At 45.0% G+C, this 22,162-nt stretch overlaps 1 protein-coding gene across 3 annotated transcripts; it reads right to left on the bottom strand.

Moving 5' to 3' along the window:
* Positions 1–154: 154 nt before the first annotated feature.
* LOC130373754 (interleukin-1 receptor type 1-like) lies at positions 155–21,846 on the bottom strand. Of its 3 annotated transcripts, none has more exons than XM_056580383.1 (12): positions 21,629–21,846; positions 15,211–15,294; positions 14,574–14,823; positions 14,133–14,328; positions 11,723–11,894; positions 6,109–6,171; positions 5,825–5,978; positions 5,281–5,435; positions 3,492–3,635; positions 2,468–2,623; positions 2,035–2,372; positions 155–914 (listed from the first exon to the last, which is right to left on the bottom strand). In XM_056580383.1, exons 2-12 carry the CDS (start codon positions 15,290–15,292, stop codon positions 561–563), a joined length of 2,064 nt encoding a protein of 687 aa, XP_056436358.1. In that variant the 5' UTR covers positions 15,293–15,294; positions 21,629–21,846; the 3' UTR covers positions 155–560. The 3 variants fall into 3 exon arrangements, with proteins under 3 accessions (XP_056436358.1, XP_056436359.1, XP_056436360.1); XM_056580384.1 differs by having other exon boundaries at positions 209–914; positions 17,049–21,846; XM_056580385.1 differs by having other exon boundaries at positions 209–914; positions 17,057–21,846.
* Positions 21,847–22,162: the final 316 nt, after the last annotated feature.

Below are 22,162 nucleotides of genomic sequence, written 5' to 3'. Positions count from 1 at the left end.
TGGGTGAAAGGGTATTTTTTTCAAAGGGAAATTCACAGAATGGGGAAATATTTATATTGAAACAAGAAATTTCCCTCCCGCCCCCTTTCTTTACATTACGTCCAATAATCACTATAGCCACAGAGGAAATAAATGCACATTTTGGGATTATGATTTGTAAAGACTTTTATTTTACACATTTACACATTTATAATACATATATACAATACACATTATTCCTCCAACTTAATCCGATTTTACACAGTCCATGGACAAGAAGAAGAAGAAGAAGAAGAAGAAGAAGAAGAAGAAGAAGAAGAAGAAGAAGAAGAAGAAGAAGAAGAAGAAGAAGAAGAAGAAGAAGAAGAAGAAGAAGAAGAAGAAGAAGAAGAAGAATGGAGTTTTTATGGCAATGAAAATGACAAAGCAATTTTCTAAACACGTAATAGAAACGGATATCCCTCCTCTCTCCCCACCATCGGCACATTCGAAGCATCCACCTAGAGGTGTTCTTACGTTCTGCTGTTGTTTTTGTAAGAGCCAATGAGCATCGACCTCCGGACTGAATCCCCATTGGTCCTTCACATCTTCTCTGGCTGACCCCTGACCCCTCTGCCCCCCAGGCTCAGCAGCGAGATGGTCGCTGGGCAGGTGGTTCTCTTCCCCCTGACGGGCATGTGGTACCTCACCTGCTTCCAGAACCTCCGAGACGGAGAGAGATTCTCTGCTCCGAACCCCGAGTCCAGCCTGCCCTTTTCTTCCTCCCCTCCGTCCTCCTCTTCACCTCTTCCCCTGCACCTCCTCCAGCCCACCCTGCTCCTCCTCTGGCTCTTCCACCAGCACAGCACCCCCTGCTTCTTCCGCAGGTGGAGCACCGACGGAGGGAAGAGTGCCAGCTGGTCCGGCCCAACCTCCTCCATCTCCACCAGCAGCACCTTGATGAAGATGACACCCAGATTATTATCACGCCATTACTACCATATACTAATGTCTACTTTACAACAACCATATTCTAATATATACCATTACTACCATATACTTATGCCTACCTCACCTCAACAGTATTCTAATCCAAACGGTCCCACACCACCATTATCCCACTACTACTTCCTACGACCATATTCTAATCCACACCATTACCACCCTATTCTAATCGACACCATAACCGCCACGAACTATTCCCTACTTCACTACATCCGTTGTCTTATCCACACCGCTTCTGCCATATTCTATTCTAGTCCAAAAAACATATTTTTATCTACATAAAAAAAAAGCATTTTGTAATTACATAATTACTGCCATATTTTAATTTACACCATAACTTCCATATTCTAATCTCTACTTCACCTCAACCATATTCTAAAATACACCATTACTGCCAAATTATAATATATCGCATTAGCCTACTAACAATTATAATATACAGCATTACGACCAGATTATAATTCCTCTAGCATTACAATCAGATCATAATCTCTGCAGGATTACAACCCGATTATGATCTAAAACAGCATAACAACCAGATTGTAATCTACCCATCGTTGCAAGATTATAATGAACATTGTTATAATCATAATATAATTTATGCAGTTAACAAAAGCATAACATTGAAGACAGGCACGTGCCGTCCTTATAGGCAGGATGGGTAGCGAAATACTTGCAAAAGCATGCTCCCAAAAAAATAGTTCCTCTGTAAATCATTGATCCAAGGCAATTTAAATAATGTGATTGTCACATTAACTATCAATAGTTTCTGTAGGCTCTCAGTCTATTTTTGTCTGTTGACATAAAGTTGTGGATGACGGTGGCGATTCTAGTTGAGTTTAACGTGTCATGCAAATAAGCATAACCCTGCAGGCTGCAATAAGGCTGCCCAACTGAAATGTAGGGTCACCGCACACTACTGATTGAAGATGCACTGTACAACTACTACGTACTATTTTAAATAACTATGATGTCAGAATAGTTATTCATAGTTTAGGTTCCTGTCAGATTTACAGATTCACTTGACATCAGCATTCCTTACTTACAGGTAACACCAGGTGGGGTTCCTACCTTGATGGATTCCTCCAGCAGTGCTTTGTGCATGACCAGCTGACATTCAAAGCTCAGCTGACATTCAGAGCTCTGTTGCCCTTCAGACTTGGGTCCAGGGAGGCTGTGTCCAGGTGGGGTCTGGGAAGACAGGGTGTGCCCATCACCCTGGGAAATACTGGAGTAGGTGTTGATGCTGGGGTGAGGTCGGTTGCTGGAGCTCTTCACAGTAACCGTCTCGCTGCCGCAACCGCCAGAGTCGTCGTTGGCGTCATGGCAACCAGTGAAGGTGGAGGCAGTGTAGATGAGGATGAGGCGACGGCTGGCCCTCATGTTCTCCTCCAACGAGTCTACGAGGGCTGAAAAGAACACCAGAAAACACATCATACAGTAGCTGAAAGAAGTTTCAGTGTGTTTGGGTGTGTGTGTGCGTGTGTGTGTGTTTATGTCTCACCCTGTCCAGGCAGACAGTCTCGCCCGGGGATGAACAGTTTGTGTCCGCAGCGTCTCTCTAGAACGAGAGGCAGAGCCTGGATGGCGAACGACTCCAACGCCTTCCCAGCATTCCGGGGGAACATCACATACGCGTCAAACAGCTTCCCGTCCGACTCTGCGTACAAAAGCACACCATTAGTCGGTCTTGTTGTCCCTCTGCACAGTTGCCTGCATGTCCATATTTGAGGATGTACCTAAAAACAAAACTAACTTTAGAGTAGCCTACGACTCCAAACCCTGCATTACCAACTACATCACTCGGAAAAACACAATATGCACCCAGTGAAGCCGATCATCCATGTGGAGAAACAAGGCTAATGGTCTTTGTGACATGCTTCAGGGTAGAGCTCTGGCTCCCCAACATTCTGAACGGTGGCCGTGCACGTGTCCTGTGGGTTTTGGCTGTTTCATCTATACACTCCATCTCTAACCACTGTGGTATAACTTCCTGTCACATCGATATCTCGGTTGGTACCTTACTGGTTTCCTGCTATTCTGTGTGGGCTTGTGTTCTGTGTGTGTGTGTGTGTGTGTGTGTGTGTGTGTGTGTGTGTGTGTGTGTGTGTGTGTGTGTGTGTGTGTGTGTGTGTGTGTGTGTGTGTGTGTGTGTGTGTGTGTGTGTGTGTGTGTGTGTGTGTGTGTGCCGCAAGACGTGCAAGAACAAGCGCGAAGGTGGGAAAAAGCCGCTACGCAAACATAATGGAAACCTTGTGGGCGACTGACGTCTGTGTCACTTGGGGGTCGCCTTAGCTCAGGAGGTAGGGGGGAAGGTTGCTAGTTCACTCCCCGGCTCCTCCTAGCAGAGTGTCGAGGTGTCCTTGAGCATGACACCTAACCCTAACTGCTACTGACGAGCTAGCTGTCGCCTTGCATGGTTGATACCGCCGTCGGTGTGTGAATGTATGCATCAACCGGAGAAAGTCGCTTTGGATAAAGGCGTCTCGCTAAATGCCCGAAATGAAATGTACATTTAAGTGCGTTACCTGTGTTTCTGTAGAAGACAGGGAAGGCCCTCCTGAAGCACAACACAATGTCCAACTTGAACAGAAAGTAGAAGACCGCGGTGGAGATGAAGAGCAGCGCTACTCCGGCCAGAGACATCGCGATGGGGACCAGGTGGTCGGGGTCTGGGGAACACACCCATGTTTTTGACAAAACATAGGCTTCATTTGTTGCTTATAATCAGTGGTGTAGTCTATTTTATTGTAGTGGGTATACTGTGATGATTCCCTCCCAGCCACGTACAAACCCGTCCCACCTGTACGTGTACGTGTGTGGCGCTTATGGGGTGTCGAACCACACTCACCAACGCAGGGGTCTACAACCCGCTGAGTATAACGATTATCAACAATCATGGAAAGCTGAGTAGGTTTATCAGTTTTAATAACAGTATGAACAAATAGAACACAAAAATGACAAGTTGTCCTTTGTATATCTATAGTAGCAATAGCACAAGCTAAACAAGGCCAAAATCTACTCAAAATAATTTAATGAACTGTTTACATCCATGGCTAACCAGTGCATGAGAAGGAGATGACAGGAGACTAATGTTTCACTCTTTCAATTGCTCTAATTTGAGCTCTTACTGTTGTTATCTAACATACCATACAGTAATTGAATTGTGTCAAAGTGTGAAATTACTGCACCTTAAAAATGACCATGAATTAGCTATACTCTCATTTGCATAGTGATTAACATTATGAATTTCAATTGTGTATACCAACGGTATGTTGGCTGACATTTACCTATAACTTTTTTTCCCTCCACTCTAACCAAGGATGCCTGTTTTTAAATTCCCTAGCCTGACACCCAGTCTGAAAGGCTGGCCAGGGGTTCTCATCTAAAAGTAACAAGGAGATATAAAGTGGGATTAAAACATTGTCTTCTGTTGACTACTTATTATGTGGTTTACACATTAATATGGGAGGACTGGACACACACACACACACACACACACACACACACACACACACACACACACACACACACACACACACACACACACACACACACACACACACACACACACACACACACACACACACACACACACACACACACGCACGCACGCACGCACGCACACACACGTCGGCCCGCCAATTAACGTGCAGAGATGCAGGGGCAGCTTCGCGCTTCGTAACAGAGACAGGGCAGAGCGCGAGCACGCAGCGGGAATTTTATGAATGGTGAATGTAGGAGATAACTTCCCCTGCTGAAAGTATTTTATTGCAGTTATACCCAACCGATATTTCCGAAAAATAAACACAAAAGTGAAAGATCTGTCACAAGACGATTGATACGTATCCGTGAACATTTTTAAGTGGGTATACGCAAATCCTGGTGCGTTCCTAGTAGGTATACGGCGTATACCTGCGTATCACGTAGACTACACCACTGCTTATATTCATGGTGGTGCATTCTGACGCAGAGTCTGTCCCAAGCTAGCTGAGCGGGGAGCCTAGTTAGGCAGCAACCCCGGCATTAGTATATATAAAATTACAGTGGAATTATTTATGCGGTTCACACACACACACACACACACACACACACACACACACACACACACACACACACACACACACACACACACACACACACACACACACACACACACACACACACACACACACACCCTTTATCTACCAAGCGTAATTATGTGGAACGACAATTTCTGTATTCCGGGATTTCCTGAGAGAGACATTTGAGCCATTCTCAGGGACCCCCACATAGACATTCAAAAACACCCACGACCAACCCCACTCCCACACCCACCAGCGGGCAGCAGGGTGAAGCTTGCGTGGGGAATCCCACGAGCGCTATAGGCCAGGCAGGTGTAATTGGCGTAAAGGTCCTCCTCCCGCACCTCCTTGATCCAGAGGAGACGCTCCTCCCAATTCCCTGGACGGGGCTTCTCCACCCTATGAGACCTGGACCGGGACAAAGAACAGAAACCAGGGTCAGAACCAGACCCAGGGGTCAGAACCACACCAGAACCAGTGTCAGCAACATACCAGGAGTCTAACCTCGGACTTCCTGTGGATTTTTTATACCTGAAGTTCACATTTTAAATGTAATTTTTTTTTATGTTTTCATTATGTTGTTTAATTTTCTTTTATATAGTTTTCGTTTAGTTTTCTTCTTATCCTGTTGAATTCTCTTTGTTTTCTGGTGCGTTTTTTCTTCAAAAACAAACATGTGGTTTAGAAAGTACTTAAAACAAATAAACCAAATTTACATGAACATTTTCATGACAAGAGTGTGGCGTTAGAGAGTGTGTATTTACTCACAGCTCCCACTAAGTGGCGTTATTACTCACTGCCTAGGCTTCACGTACACACGGTCTTCCTGCTCTTCGATTAAGTCGTCTTCCTGCTCTTCGATGAAGTCGTCGTTGACCACCCACTTTACGTGCACATTGTGTTTCCCCACGCAGGGAACAAACACCCTGCACAACTTACTGAAGCTGGAGCCTACAGAGTACACAAACACACAAAAATATAAATAGAGTAACAAATACACCCACTCACACACAATTTGCATACCTTGGATGAAGATTTTTTTTATCATTCCTTAACCAATGAGAGATCTCTCGGTACTCACCAATCTCAGCCTTGATCTTCTCATTGGCTGGCGCGTGGACTTCAGGAAGAAGAGCATATTTATCTGAAAGACAAATGGTAGCAGCTATTAAGCACAGCACTGGTATCTAGCTTACTGCTAACGAGTATCACTGCTCATTAGCTTACTTCAAAGTAATTTAAGTAGTTGAACTAGTATTATTTTCTATTGCTTTCAATTAATCTTGTTTTTGTTTTGTTTTATTTTGTTGTTCCTTTTTTCCTTTTTTTAAATTACATATTTTTTTTATTTGTATTTGTAGTCACAAGCAAGTCTCAAGTCATGACCTTCAAGTGTCAAGCAAGTCCCAAGTCACTGTGGTGAGAATCAAGCAAGTCACAAGTCAAGTCATTGCTCAGGTTAAGCAAGTCACAAGTCAAGTCATACAGAAATCTGATGATCTAACCCAGTTTCCACATTTAAAAATCGGTAAAGAGAGTGGTTCATAAGTTGAGTTTTATTTCAACATTAACAATGACAATGTCTTAACAATAACAATAACTCAAACTATTCAAAACATTCCAAAACCATTATGTGAATAGTTTGAAAAGGTTTTTATGATCATTACCTCCAACCTATGAACAGAATCAAATAGAACCTCTAGGTGGCTGTATATGAGAACAGTTCAAGTCAATCACTCAATCTCCCTACATGTTGTAGAATATTATTTGCAACACATGGCATCAGACATGAAAAAAAAGAATATTTCAAAAGTAATATCACATACACATACTGTAGGAAGGGGAAATAGTAATACACAAGCCTGAAAGCTGGTAGCAATCTTGCTGCCTCCTCGCAACGTACATCGACTTACAATGTATTGCATTTGCAAAGAAAATCATTTGACAGTACTTTGTCACTGAGTTCTGAATGATGGGGTCACATTATCACCCCACCATGGCTGAACACACGTTCAACAGGTGCACTTGATGCAGGGACTGCCATAACTCTTACCTCCTCCTTGAACAAAGAGGGGAGGGTGCGCCTGTTCATGGCCCAAAACCGAAAGCAGCTCTGTCCATCACAAATGTCCAGGTAGTGGTTCAACTGAATTTGGGGACTGGAACTTGAACCCTCTTAATTTTTTTGCGGTATGCTGAGAACAGCCCAGTCTGACGCCCTGGCTCTGACGGTGTAATTTTACTTGAAAATTACTTGAAATCCTTATCATAACCCACTTACAGCCACTGAGTTAGAAGCCTACTGACATGAAAATTAAACAAGTTAATCATCTGTGGAACGGGCAGGGCTCGAAAAACTCCAGCCAATGATTTTCAGAACCACCGAGTGGCATTGGACAGTAAGTACGTCAATCAAACGGTCGTACTGCACTCCCCCTCCCCCGCTCCCCGCGAGTGTCCCCTTCGTGCGCGTGCATGTACTCAAAGCTCGTGACCCAGAGAAAGCTTCTGTTTGTTGTTATCCTGCGGTAGCTACTGGAGCTAGTTTACTAGCTAATCCACATTTTGACCTAGCATAAATAAAAAATACCAATTGCAGTTTAATTTCTTTGTTTGTTCTTGAATTAACGTAGAATAGAGCAAAGACTCCTGGGATTGGGAAATGCGTTTATCCAATAAACAGATGGAGGTCAAGTCTATTTTCGGAAATGTAGGGGGATATATGAGTGGCCCCACGTCGAATGGTATGACCCAAGATACGTCAGACAGAGAAAGCGTGCAAATTCGACGGTAACACCTTGTCATTTGTTTACCCAGGTGCCATGGCAACACCATTAATACCTCTCATTGGCTGAATCTTTGAGAACGTTGTAGACTCAATCGATATAAGGTCGCGGGGAGACGAAGCGCTGTTCGTTTGTATATTTTATTTACGTGACCATATTTTTGTTTTATGTTAAAAAAAATGAATCAAAGAACCAGTTCTTCTTGTTTTGGGGAACCAGTTCTTGTCGTTCACGTTCAGGATTCGTTCGTTGTGAACGAATCGGTCGCGACCGACTCATCCCTAGTTCACACCAAACGTGACGGGGTGACAAGATCCCATAAAAAGTGAACGTAGAGACGCGTATCGGGCGAATTTTTCACGAGTGAAAACCGGCGACATGTTTTGATTTGTCGCACCACACTTTCGCCATGCACAGGCGAGCACGTTCACGAGGATTTGTGCCGCGACAAATTCGCTCGAGTTGAAATATTTCAACTTTGACGCAAATTTCCCGTGATGACAGCAAATCAGCGTTCAACAGCGTGGCCACTGAGTGACATGTGTAAAGTAACAGCCAATCGGCGTTCAACCGTCAAACTCAGCGCAGTGCAGTCCGGGGTGAACTGCAGCATGGAGGAGAAAGTGATTGTTGCCGTTTGCGACTCCCTGAGCTCTATATATAATAGTATATAATATAATTGTATAAATAAGATCACGGCCAAAAGCTCTGTGCGTCTCCGGATGGCCGTAGTGCGGGGAGCTCTCATAGGGATTGGGCTTCTCGGGGTTTGTTTACTGGCGTGGCTATGGTTTCCGGTCTTGTGTGTTCCAACGGTTTATTAGGTAGGCCCATCTAATAAATCTCTGTCTAATCAATATTTCATTCACTGCCTCTTCCGTGGTCATTACAATATTATGAATAGAATGCGTCGGGTCCTCCGACGTCTCTCCCTCTTCCACAAAAGGTAAAGACAAGGCAATGGTGGTTATCGTGTTGTGGCGCGACAAATTCGACAAAACTTGCACAGCGACAGCTTATGATTTGTGGCGCGACAAAACTTTGGCGACAGCGCGAACGGGGGACAAATGTCGCGTTTGGTGTGAACGCACAGTAAGGTTCAGCTGGAGGTCTGTGATGGTGTGAACGCACAGTAAGGTTCAGCTGGAGGTCTGTGATGGTGTGAACGCACAGTAAGGTTCAGCTGGAGGTCTGTGATGGTGTGAACGCACAGTAAGGTTCAGCTGGAGGTCTGTGATGGTGTGAACGCACAGTAAGGTTCAGCTGGAGGTCTGTGATGCGAGCCGCCTGTGCAAAGGATGGCAGGGAGGTCGGAGCGGGGGGAGGCTGCGTCTTCCTGGGCATGCAGGTCTGCAGAGCCTCACCCTCCCGTTTCTTTTCCTCACAGTGGCGTTGCATGGTGGTGGCGGGGCCGAACAAGCCCTTTGGATCCACCGAGATGTCCAGGAGCTAAACTTTCTCACGGTGAGAGAGGCTGGATAAATTGAGCCAACGTGCTCTCTCCTGCGCCACCATGGTGCCCATAGCCCTTCCCGAAGCCTGCACGGCGCATCGGTGAAGCCGGAGGCATAGGTCGATCACGACACACATCTCGTCCCAGAGTTTGCGGTCTATGTCTCCCGATCCTGAAATCTCGTCCTGTAGCTAAGCCTGATACGCCATCAACAAGGATGATGCATTGAGAGCTCGCACACACCAAGAGCCACAGACTTGTATGCCTTGTCGGTCATAGAAGACTGGAAACCGTCCGTCTTCGACGGGAAGCTCGGTGCGGACGATGTGGATAGGGCTTCTGACCCAGGTGGAGATGGTGAGCGACCAGCGGCTCCACAAGTGGCAGCTTGAACAGTCCTTTTTGCTCCATGGCTACGCATTCCAGCGTGGCTCCCCCCTGGATCGGGCTCTTTGATGAGAACGGCTGTGACCCGGTGCCTCTTCCACACACTCGGGGAATAAGGGGTGAGGTTGTCTCTCCACGCTTTTCAACCGGGGTAAACGCTTGCCTTCATACCGGGAACCAGTCTTTTCGGGTGGAGCGCTTAGCCATTGGATTTCCAGCTTGGTGGCAGAGCACCTGCACACATCGTGCAGGCTCGTGCCGATAGCCGGGGAACCGTTGTCATCGCCTCGCCGTCCTCTTCAAACAGCCCTCCAGGCATTCGGACTCGGTCATTGCCCTTGGGTCCTCTGGTTCCATCCTTCACCCCAGTCGATGCTTGCGCCCGCTGTGGCTACTTGAGTCTGGCCGCTAGGAATGGGGGACTCCGACAGCAATGGGTCTTCGTCTGTCAGGCTAACATGGTGAATTAGCCGACGCCGGAGATTTTCATTGGGAGTTATGTGCAGTGGTCGCAGGTACCCATAGGAGGTGCTTCTCTGTCATGTCTCAGCCTGAGGCACTCGTTGCATGTGAGGTGGGTATCTTTCTCAGATATATGGTTCCCGCAAACGCACACCCGTCCAGGCTTTTCGTCCTTTGTGTTAGGAGGGGGGGAAGCCATGGCTTAACTGCCGTTTGGAGACTGGCCAGTTGTTTTACTATTGAAGCTTTGCGGCTGATTTGGTCTAGCTTACCAGCTAAACGTTTCAGCTTTCCAGCTAGATGTAGTTATCTTTGCAGCTAGATGTTCCCGTCGACTAATGTTTGGATACAAGCTAGCCACTGTAGAAGCGAGTAACCACTGTTTGGAAACAGGCTGGTTAAAGATAGTTGTTTGGCGACAAGCCAAAGCGGTAGTCTGTCGACTACCGCTTAGTAGGCACTAGCGCCCGTCACTCTGTGGACAGTAGTATAGAACCATGGCACTTAGTAGTATCGTAGATCGTTACTTCTGAGCGAGAAGAGGTAATTGAATGATGCAGTACGCACGGTCAGATAATTATATAGGGGGCTGACCCGGGCTGCGTCAGACGTGGCCAGCAAATCATGGCTGGCGTAGTGATAAAGTGCTTCTGACGGATACGCGGGGAAGCGTACCCATATGTGAGATACCTCACGATTGCTTGAAAGAGAACTCCCGATCTTCCCGATAGCCACTCGGCCTCTGCTTTTGGAAACAGCCGGTTGGGAATCTAAAAGTTTGCATGCCTTTATTTCCTTGATGCCTATCATCTACTATCCTTTTGCTTTTATTTATGAGAAGCACACACAGTATTGCCACTGTATGGAAGGCAACGCTTCCGCTTATCTAGTACTGGTTTACCAGTACACAACTTTTAAAAATGAGCAAAGTATTGCCAACAGACGTTACAACGTCAATCAATAGTAAAGTATGTGATATGATGGTTGATTCTGTTTTGTATTGAGTGAGACGTTCATGTTCCGCCATGTTCATTCGCGTCACTAGTAAACCATACGTCACCAAATAGGCAACCTTGTAATCAAATTTGGCCCGAGTTTGCAGAACGGAAGTAGAATCATAACAGCATGGTTCGTTCACGCAAACTTTTGACGCAAACATTCCTTTCCGCAAACTTTTGACGCCTGCTTATGGGGCAAGCAGCTAGCGGATCGTGAGGAAAGAACAGATGAATGAGATAATTTATGTTTCAGCCTAGAATCGCTGATACAACCATTAACACAGCATGGCTAACTACCGGCTTACCGGTTACTTACAACCTACGGCTTATAAGCTTACCATTAACAAAGCACAACTTTTCTAGCGTCACTCTAAACTAGCATTATGGGTAACTACCATCAATCAATAGCATTTGATGTAACGTTACTCACATGATTCGCAGCTCAATAAATGTATCGTCCTAGTAACAGTAAGTAGTATAAACCTTAACCTATACCTCCATTACCCTGAGCTAGTCTTAAACTAAACTGGGGTAACCTAAACTTCCACATTAACTAGCTTTAACAAACACTAGCTTGTAAGTAGTGAGTGAGTTTTCCCCCATGCTAACCTATGACTTTTGCGTTGATGGTCTCTGAGACAGAGCCGGCGACCCCTGCCAGGTCAAAGGTCAGGGTGCAGGTGTAGGAGCCAACGTCGTCAGGAGTCACCTTTTCCACATTCAGTGTGGCTATGCGCCGGTAGACGAACCTGCCAGACCCGTCAACTATCAGGGAGCAGCCCTGTAGGAGAACACATGACCTCGTGACCCTTTGACCTAAGGGCCCCTTGTCCCAGGGACCAGTTCAGATCAAAGATTCTGCGATCAAAGAAACTGGTTGCACAACGTCCCAGAGAAAGAGTCCAAAGAGCTTTATCTTGTTCGACTGAATGGTGGGGTTTACAACGTATTAAGGGTTATTAACATTAACAGAATCATCTGTTTGCGGCAAGATTTACGGTGGTTATTAAAAGCACGTTATAAGCTTTACATAACGTCCTGACCCACCTGCTTTACCTATTGTTTGACATTGTAAGTACTTATTTTAAAAGGGGTAATCATAACAATGTAACTAGTGAAAACATCACTGCATTGATATTTTGTTTCTCATCAGCTGCCAAGAAGCATAGCGATATCATTAATTTGTCATTTTTTTTCAAATTTTCTCTCTTTTTCTCAGTGCAACCACCTCATACAGCTTCACATTGCTGCTCTTTATAGTGATGCGAAAATTCCGCATTCAGAATGAACCTTGTACGAATCTTGCAAAATAATCTTGCGATTCTTCCGCAAAATAATCTCGTGATTATCTCGCAACCAGTTGCTGGGTTCAAGCAGTTTCGCTGAGAATCATTGATCTGAACTGGGCTTAAGATCACATTATCACATGAAACAATGAATAAAAAGATTGTTAAACAGTAACCACACATTATAGAATTTAGATCACATCATGACTTGAGCATCTAGCATCTAGTAGTCAAACGACACTGGGCAGAACTAATCTAAGATCAAATAAGACAGACATTTACGGTGTTTTCCGCATTTTCTTATATTTTTCACTGAGACAAATCGATAAATCAAATCAAAAAATCTTGCATCAGTGGCTGTCATAGTGCCTGTAAAAAGTCTTGTCAATCATTTAATTTGGCACAAATGAAATGATTGAATGGCTCTCCTTTATGTTTACCTTATTGCCCAGCTACCTGTGTGCACTCTGCCCCTTACTGGATCGTTCACAAGGCTAGGCAGACCTATTACTAAAGCTTGCACATTTGTCATGTGTTTTAGAGGAGTGGCTTTGGAGGGAGCCCCAAAGGGAGGACTGGGTTTCTTCGGTTTAATACTTTCAAGATCTAGCTTACTCCGACTGGTTCTCCAATTTGCCTACCCTAGCTTTGATTAAAATTCAGTTCACTATTTTGGCCATAAGACCCTATCAACATGCTAGAATGTCTAGCATGATTCTAGATTGTAAACGCCATTATATTAACAGTGTGACTAGCATGATTCTAGAGTGTAGACACAATTATATTAAAGGGGACATATTATTAAAACAACACTGACTGCCGGCGAAAAAAAATCTTGCCTTCCGCTATTCGCCTGTTTCATTCCCCTGTTTCAGTCCCTTCAGAATGCGCTGTTTCTGGTGTCTGTAGCTTTAATGCAAATGAGCTGTTGCCCACCGTCGAAGCTTCGGCGGCAGTCTGGTCTCCGTCGAAGCTGTCCGGCCGCCGCCGAAGCTTCGGCGGCAGTCCGGCAGCTCCGGCGGTGTACTCCGGGAGCTGAACTGCGGCAGAAGCTTTCTGGCTGCTCCGGCGGGTGAACTCCGGGCGCTGAACTGCCGCCGAAACCGGCAGGTCCCGCAGGGGTAGTTCTCGGCGGCAGTCTGGCAGCTCCTGTTATGATTCTTTATGAATCATAACATCATCAGAGGCGCACATAGCGTTTGGCCGTGATATTAGCTATAATATTATATAAATACCCATACATAATATTATTATTATTATATTATATTATATTATATAAATATAGAGCTCCAGGAGTCCGCAAACGGCAACAATCCCTTCACCTCCAAGCTGTGGTTCAGTCTGACAGCTCATTGGTCAATGGACAACAGCTAATTTGCATTAAAGCTACAGACACCAGAAAAAGCGCATTCTGAAGGGACTGAAAGAGAGGGGAATAGCGGTGGGCGAGATTTTTCCTAAAAGCTATTTCCAGCAAACAGCTTCAAAAACATGTTTTCTGGAACTCAGATACTATGTTTAATGATGGGAAAACACCATAATAAGTCTCCTTTAAGAAAATACGATATAACTTTGCATTCCAGTGGCCTCTCTCGTGAGTTTGCATCAGCAAAGAGCCTTGACTTTCTGGCACATAGTTGACGTTATGGACAGAAAAACCTAACAATAATCTGATGCAAGTAGCAATATGTCTTCAAGCAGCACGGTCAGTGTCTGGCCAGGGAAAGGCTTACTTTGTACCAGCTGATGGAGGATGGTATCCCGTAGCTGTCCAGCTTGCTGATGTAGTGGGCCAGGGGGCAGGTCAGGGCATCGTTCGACCTGCCGGTCAGCACCTGGTGGGCATTCTTGGGTCGCCCACAAATGCCGCCCCCCAGAGGGGGGTCCACCACCAGTTGGATGGCCTGTCGGAAACAACCAGTCGGGGTTCTGTTGATGAGACGGATGGACATTGAACAGGCCTGTGACAAAATCCCGCAGAAAGGTAGGTCCAATTTATCTGAATTTGCTGTAACATACACATGCTTAAACACACAAACACACACCCACATTCATGTTTAGGCCTACTTAAGCCAAATCTTCCTTCATGACTTTCGAGGAATACACAGCAATGTAGGAAATCAAGGAGGTTGAAGTGTTGCATACAAATGTCAACTCTTTAAACCAAACAGTACCTCACAACACACACATAGTCCCCAGCGTCCTCCAGCGTGATGTTCAGGTGCCACAGCGTCTCCCCCCGCAGTAGGAATCGACCGGTCTGGTTTACCATCTCCGTCCCATTGTGTGGATCGTACCAAGAGATATTATAGGGGAGTGCAGTGTAGTTGAAGACATTGGGGGACAGCAGTGTGCTGTTGAGCATGGCCACATCACCAGGGACAGAGAACACGATCACAGGCAGCCGACGGGGGAAACAGTTCTCTGCAAAATGACACCACACACACACATCACAAACCAACAATAATTGAGCACCACAAGGCAACATCACACACCATAGCGCACACAGCTATACACCATAACACACACCAGCAGTAGCTGAATTGGTGAAGCTGGTTTTAAATATCATCACTATATTATGAGTCACATTTCAATTTAAATTGTTGCAGCTTCAAAATAAATGTTGAATTCCGAAGAAGTTATTTTTATCTTGTGCAGCAGGACAGAAATGATCTTAACCATCATATCAAAATATATGACGTCAGCTTCCTGTTGAGTGGACGTTTGATAGTAATAAACATTGTTGGTGGTTTCTGAAATGCTGGAGACTCAAGACACCGTCCAGCCCTGTGCTCTGATTGGTCTACTCACCACGAATGACAACCCTTCCTGCCAGGACACACAGGACACATGAGAGGAAGAGGAGAGGGACCAGGAGCTGTCTCTGGACCATAGCTGTGGGATACAATCACACACTGAGTATAGGGGACACAACCTATTATTAATGTGCATTGAATGTTAAACGTGTTGATATACAGACACTGGCATGCGTGTGTGTGTGCGTGTGCATGTTTGTGCGTGTGTGTGAGTTCTCTTTTGGTCAAGAGCAGACCAGCCTCCTCCTTCCCTGGTAGAGTGAGCGAGCAAGGAATGAATGACTCATCAACAAACACTATCCAGTACGGTCACTGCCTGGCACTAAGCCCTGGTTTGGTGCTCAACTATGCTCTTGTGACGGTTAGTGTACCACCATAACACCACCTCATTATAAATCATGACTGACTCACAGGTAGCATTACCCTAGAACCTTTCCATTGTACAACACACACAGACACACACAATTATTTTATACTCTGCAGTATCTAGTATTTTTCCACCTCTATGCATGCTGGGATGTCAGCTCTGTCAAGGGAAGTTCGAAGTTCTGAATCACGGTTCAAACAGGGTTTCCATGGCAACCTTCTCTTCTTCAGAACTGTAGATTGACACACTTTATAAAAATACACACGGTACTTCACGAGAGCTTAAAAGTAGAATGCACATTTGACCCGCTACTCATTCTTCACTGTATTTCAGACGTTCACTCATTTTAAGGAGCGTAAAACAATGTGGGTCAATCCATCACGTGCAATTTGATATCCAGCCTTGAACCTGCAATTTTGTACCAAGTTTTACTTAGCCTGTTCTTTGTGTACTAAATTTACATGATATTTCAAGTACTAAATATCTGAGTTATGACCGCACATCTGTGGTAAAACGGTGAACCAATTGAAGCGAATCAATGAAGCTTAATACACACATGCATGGGCACAGGCAGGCAGGCAGGCAGGTAGGCAGTCAGACAGGCACACAGGCAGTTAGGCCTACTTCATTCAAATCTTTATTCATGAATGTAAACAGTCATACATAAAGATGAATGTAATCAATGTCATTTGCATTGTTAAATGCAAAACGTAAAGCTTTTAAAACAAATATAAATCCAGTAAAGTAACCTATAGCTCTGAGTTTTTGAGATGGCAGATTGAGGTACACATGAGTATGCTGATGTAGCTCCACTGAGGAGCCGTCCTAGGATTCAGCTCGTCATCTCCTATTTATTACTATCAGACATTTAGCAGATTATTGTATCCAAAGCTACTTAAATGAATTCAGACACATGTCATTAAGGAACATGTATGACAGCTCACTCTATTTTACAGATGTACCCTCAAACTTCCCCTTTCACAGGCACAAATCCTTTTGGGGAAGGAAAAATGACACATGGCTTTGGCATCACTTTTTGGCCTGCACTAAAGTCAGAACACTTTGTTTTGAATAAAATCAAACTTGGTTGGCTTACTGACTTGCTTACTGACACTGATCGCGTCACACAACTGCTAGCTTATTTCTCCCCCTTCAAAAGAACAAAGCTAGAGGGGGGTCGGAGCTTGGGGACGTCAAACCAATTAGTGACGTAGTTATTTTTTGCCGATTATCATTCTTTTTCCTTTTTTAGAAATGTTCCAAGTGCACCTTCGAAGTACCCCCCTAGGGTAACGCGTACTCCCAGGGGTACTTTGAAGGATTGCATGTTGATTGAGGAGCAGTGAGAAACACTGCTCTAGGATGCCTACAGATAGACTGCAGATTTCGGGGATGAACCCAGAACCTTTCAAGTGGGTGTCGAACACCCTTACCACTAGAGCCTCCTATAATCCTCCGCACCTCACCTCCTTACCGGTCCGATATCCTCACGGCAGCAGAAGAACCCTGCTCACAGTTTATGGGAACAAATAGTAACAGCCTCCTTGTTTCCAAGAACTTCCAAGATCAGCCGGAGAGAGAGCGAGAGAGCGAGAGCGAGAGAGCGAGAGAGAGAGAGAGAGAGAGAATCTAGAAGTCAGGTTGGAGAACCTCCTCCGGCAGAAGTCAGATATCCGGAATCCAGCCCAGGGGAGGGTGCTGAGCGTGGGATAAGAGAGGGCCTGGACGTGCTGCTGCTACGTCTGGTTACTGTGGTGCACTGACTCAAATGCAGAGCATACCGTTAACATCAGGGAGGGGGCGGAGTCATTGAGAAGGTGGGTGTGGCCATTGAGTGGTGGTTGGGACTCTAGGAGCCACACAGGTTCAAGTGGTTTGGCGGAACAGCGTCAGCCGGTGTGCACGCTATCTGTGCGCAGTCATTCACTCCACCTTAGTAAAGGATCTGGAGTTGGTCCCAGTTTTCGGTGCAGAACCCTAAGGCTGATCACAACGCGTCACCTGACAGACCGAGGCAGGTGACGAGGTGACTCATCCCCAGGGTGTTGGTTTGATGAAGTAAAGGGGAATGTTTCGGAGGGGGGGGGTCATGACCTCCACAACAGCCCTGGTACAGCACATGACACAGATCCTTTTATTTGTGAAAAAAACATGTTCTTTCACAAGTTCTTTGTCCATGGAAAGCAAAGGCGGAGGGGAATCGAAAACGCTCACTTCTGTTTGCTGAGAGCATGTTTGTCTAAAAATGCACACGGACAACTGAACCCAAGGTCCCGACGAGAGGTCAAGCTTGTGAAATGGAAGCGTGCGTTTCCCGCTCATGGGATGGGAAAGGTACAGAACAAATATCGGCTGGTCAACTAGCGTCCTTGTTCTGGAAACTAACAGGTAATGATCAGGACTTACATCATGACCTCTTACACCCCCCACTCTCTCTTTCTATCGCTCTCTACCCCTCTACCTCCCTCATGCACCCTTTATTTCTGCCTCTACCACTCTCTCTCTCTGTCCATCTTCTATCTGTCTGTTATTTGATAATAACTAATTACATAACAGTTATGATGTTGGGATAATGAATATAATGTTGACTCACACCATGAAGGTTGTGACCCGGAAGGTTCAACAAACACAACCTATAATTAATACACACTGTGTGTCAATGACACTCCATGTTAGAATGCATCATTCCTGGTCATACTTTCACATCAATAAGAACGAGATGCTTGGAATTCTGACCTTAAACCTGGAACAAAAAAACCCACATAATCACGTAATCCTCTTCGGTGACATGCTATAATAGCGATGGTTTTTTAGCCTGCTACACAAGCCGTGGTCTATGAGCATTCTATGTGTACGTGGTGAGTTAGTATGCTCCATTAGGGATGGGGTGTTAGGATGCTATGTTGGTGGTGGTGTCTCAGCATGTTTTGTTTAGGATATGATGTGTCAGATGGTTAGTCATGCAGGGAAAATGTGTTGCAGTTCCATCCCGTGCTAAATATTATCACATGAATAAGTCGATAAGATGTAATAAGGTTACTGCCTTCCCAAACATGGTCCACTGAACCACACAAAAGGATCTATCTATATAGATATCTATAGCTAAAGTATAACTATAGTATAACTTTAACATTATCCATAGGACTTTTTTTTGTGTATTGTCCAGTCATAGATTACAAACCTGGATGTAATTATTAATTCATTAATAAAGTAAATTATTTAATGCTAATTTTTGTAGTATATCATTTATAATATTGAATGCAAATAAATGACTATGCTACATTCACCTATTCACACAATACACATGCACCAAAGGGGGTGTCAACTAAATGTATCAGCTTAACAGGAGCAGTTACGGTTAGGTGACTTGCTCAAAGACATCAACACTTGGGGTGAATTGAAGGAACTGGGGAACGAACCAGCAACCTTTCTGTTTCCAGGCAACCTGAATTACCTCCCGAGTCCCTGCCGCCATATAAAACCACGTTCAAGGTAAAATCGTCATAAATAAACATTCAGGGTCTTGATTTGCTCTTAACTGCTATTAGTGTCTGCTTCTGGATTATCATAGTGAAACAATTTATGTTTTCCGTTCCCACCATTAAAAATCAACACAGACTTTAATATCAAAAACATGCACAGGGAAGTCAGAAGTCAAATCAGATGTATTTCCAGAGAATCTCCACCACTGTGGGAACCTTTCACCACACATGATTGAATTAATATGCGAGTGACAGTAGCAAGTATGTCTTTATAACGGTACAGAACCACTTAAAGCCCACTACAATCTCACAATCTGTCGACATGAGCACTGAGAGATTGCTGATTTAGTGATGCTAACTTGACGATGTCAAGGAGGTCAACCACAAACAGAATTTATTGGTGAACTCAAAAAGACACCAAATACACCATCCAACATTTGTTCCAAAACTGTTTAACAGACAGATGTCCCCTCAGCATTCTCTTATTGCTGTCTGGTTTGAACAGGGCCGTCGATAAGGGGTGAAAGGTGATGACGATTCTAGGGGCCCACAGCCCAGGGGGGGCCCACAAAAAAAAAAAAAAAATTCTTTACTTTTTTTTTTTTTACTACCAGCCCATAGTACTACCACAGTACCCCCCCCCCCCCGTCAACAATTCAGCGCAGGGGGGCCCATCAGTAAATCTTGTCTAGGGGCCCAGGAATTGTAGCAACGGCCCTGGGTTTAAACACACATCATCAGGTGTGTTGTGGTTTTACATGCCTATTGTGTTGGAAATACAAGTGTCCTGTATCAAACATCTTTCTAACACGGTTAGTGAGGTCCCCCCCTTTTTCTGTAAAGCGTCTTTGAGTGTCTACAAAAGCACTATATAAATTAAATCAATCAACAGCAGAGAGACAACTACCTTCAACCCAAAATAACATCTTAGTTTAACAGACTAAATATAAATCATCTTTCTTCTGAGACCGTTTTCACATACTATCAAGCAGTTATTATTCTGATCAATCTGGAACTTTCTAAAACATAAGATTTGGTTCTAAAACCATTTCACCTCAGATCCTCTGACCTCCGCTGGATACAACCATTATACTAAACCTCCGTCCGGTGTGTGTGTGTGTGTGTGTGTGTGTGTGTGTGTGTGTGTGTGTGTGTGTGTGTGTGTGGGTACAACAGTGTCTCTGCATCCAGCTCCTAGACGTTCTAGGGATTATCAGTGAGCTAGCTAATTCAACTTGACCTATAGGTCATAGGTCACTGGGTGGGAACCATGTGAGGGGATACATCCCAGAGTTAATTTAAACATTAGAGCCTCTAGAGGAGGATGAAATGGTTCAGATGGAAGGCCCCTCTGACCGCAACCTGAGAAAACATTTCCTATGGAGACCCAGAAGTATGCAGGACAATAGAAGACGCTTCCTAGCAGACACACACACAAATGTGTGTGTGTGTGTGTGTGTGTGTGTGTGTGTGTGTGTGTGTGTGTGTGTGTGTGTGTGTGTGTGTGTGTGTGTGTGTGTGTGTGTGTGTGTAACGTTAGCTAGTTCAGCTGCTGTTACCTTATCTGCGTTTGGATCTTGTTTGGGTTTTAGCAGGAACGTAATGCATGGACTGGGAAGCCTCCTTTTGAGCAACCCGTTGTTTGTGACTCGTTGTTTGTGACGTCGAATTCACCTCCGTGTGAAATGGAAAATGGACTTGTGCAAACGTCACATAACACTTTAGTTTACAAGACTCCCCTTGCACTGGTTTCACCCAGGGATATAAGGTTTCCCTGTCTTTGTTGTGGCTGCATTTCCTTTTAGTCGTACGGGTCGCGCTCTCCTCCATATCTCCTGCCTTTCTGACCTGATTGTTTCTTGTTGGTGCGCGTGCCCTTAACCGGCGTCCGCGTCCCAGTTTGATTGACATGATCAAACAGCCCGCCCCTCCACCTGATGACAACCCTCACTGCTGTCTCCGCACACAGCTATTTGATAATTGCCAGATTATAAAACACGCATTTCCAAAAAATAATTAAAAAACGAGTCTGACTGTCAATAACAATGCGGGACAACGTCTCAATTTGCGGGACGTGTACAAAGTCATGGAAATGCGGGACTGTCCCGGGACATCTGGTCACCCTAGTCCCTCATAGCAGCCGATAGAGGAAAGCACGAGAACCTGATATAAACTGTGATAAGGTGCTACTTTGTGTTCGTGTTATCGTGTAGGCTATAGACTCCTAAATAGACACGTTAAGGAAGGCAGAGCGCAGATACCCGTTGGTGTAAGATAGTATTCTTTAATGTTACATCAAATTAAAGGCTTTTTAATTGCACACCCACTTGAGTGCCGAGCTCGGCCTACTTTAGTGGTTATCACTTTCTCTCCTTTTTCCTAAATTCTATTTTTTGTGTGGTGTTTATTTGACACCATATCAATCTATCTGATAAGAGCAGTCAATCTGTCAATGGGGATTTGACTCAATTAGTTTAGAGACAATTGATGACAACCCACGTGTTCGTCCAACGCGGTTAGTTAGTTACAACAACGCCAAAGATTGAGTTCTTAAAAAGTCCTACCAGGTTTGTGTTGTGCCAAGCTTCCAGCGGCGAAATGAGGACTCCGGACTCAAGTGACAGTGGAAAGTATTCGTGAAAACATATTTCTCAGGATATTGTTCAGGTCTTCCGACGCTGGGCTAGCTGAACGCTTAGGTATGCAGTTCTCAGCTCCGAAGTTCCTCTTCTAGACAGAAGCGTGTGGTGCAATATCCTGAAGAGTATTAGAAACTGGGTGTCCCAATCTGATTGCGCAACAGTCGGGAACAGAGACACGTACCACCCACCCACACGCGCGCGCGCACACACACACACACACACACACACACACACACACACACACACACACACACACACACACACACACACACACACACACACACACACACACACACACACACACACACACACACACACACACACACACACACACACACACACACACACACACACACACTATGGTATGGCAAGCCATCCCCGCCAGAAAACGGCATCATTTAGACGCGTATTATGGCAAGCCATCCCCGCCAGAAAAATACACCAGCTGCTTCTGAA

Source organism: Gadus chalcogrammus, chromosome 20, assembly GCF_026213295.1.
Source record: "Gadus chalcogrammus isolate NIFS_2021 chromosome 20, NIFS_Gcha_1.0, whole genome shotgun sequence".
Classification (NCBI taxonomy): Eukaryota; Metazoa; Chordata; class Actinopteri; order Gadiformes; family Gadidae; genus Gadus; species Gadus chalcogrammus.
Note: the sequence above shows the minus strand (reverse complement) of the source record. Positions and strands in the feature narration are given on the sequence as shown.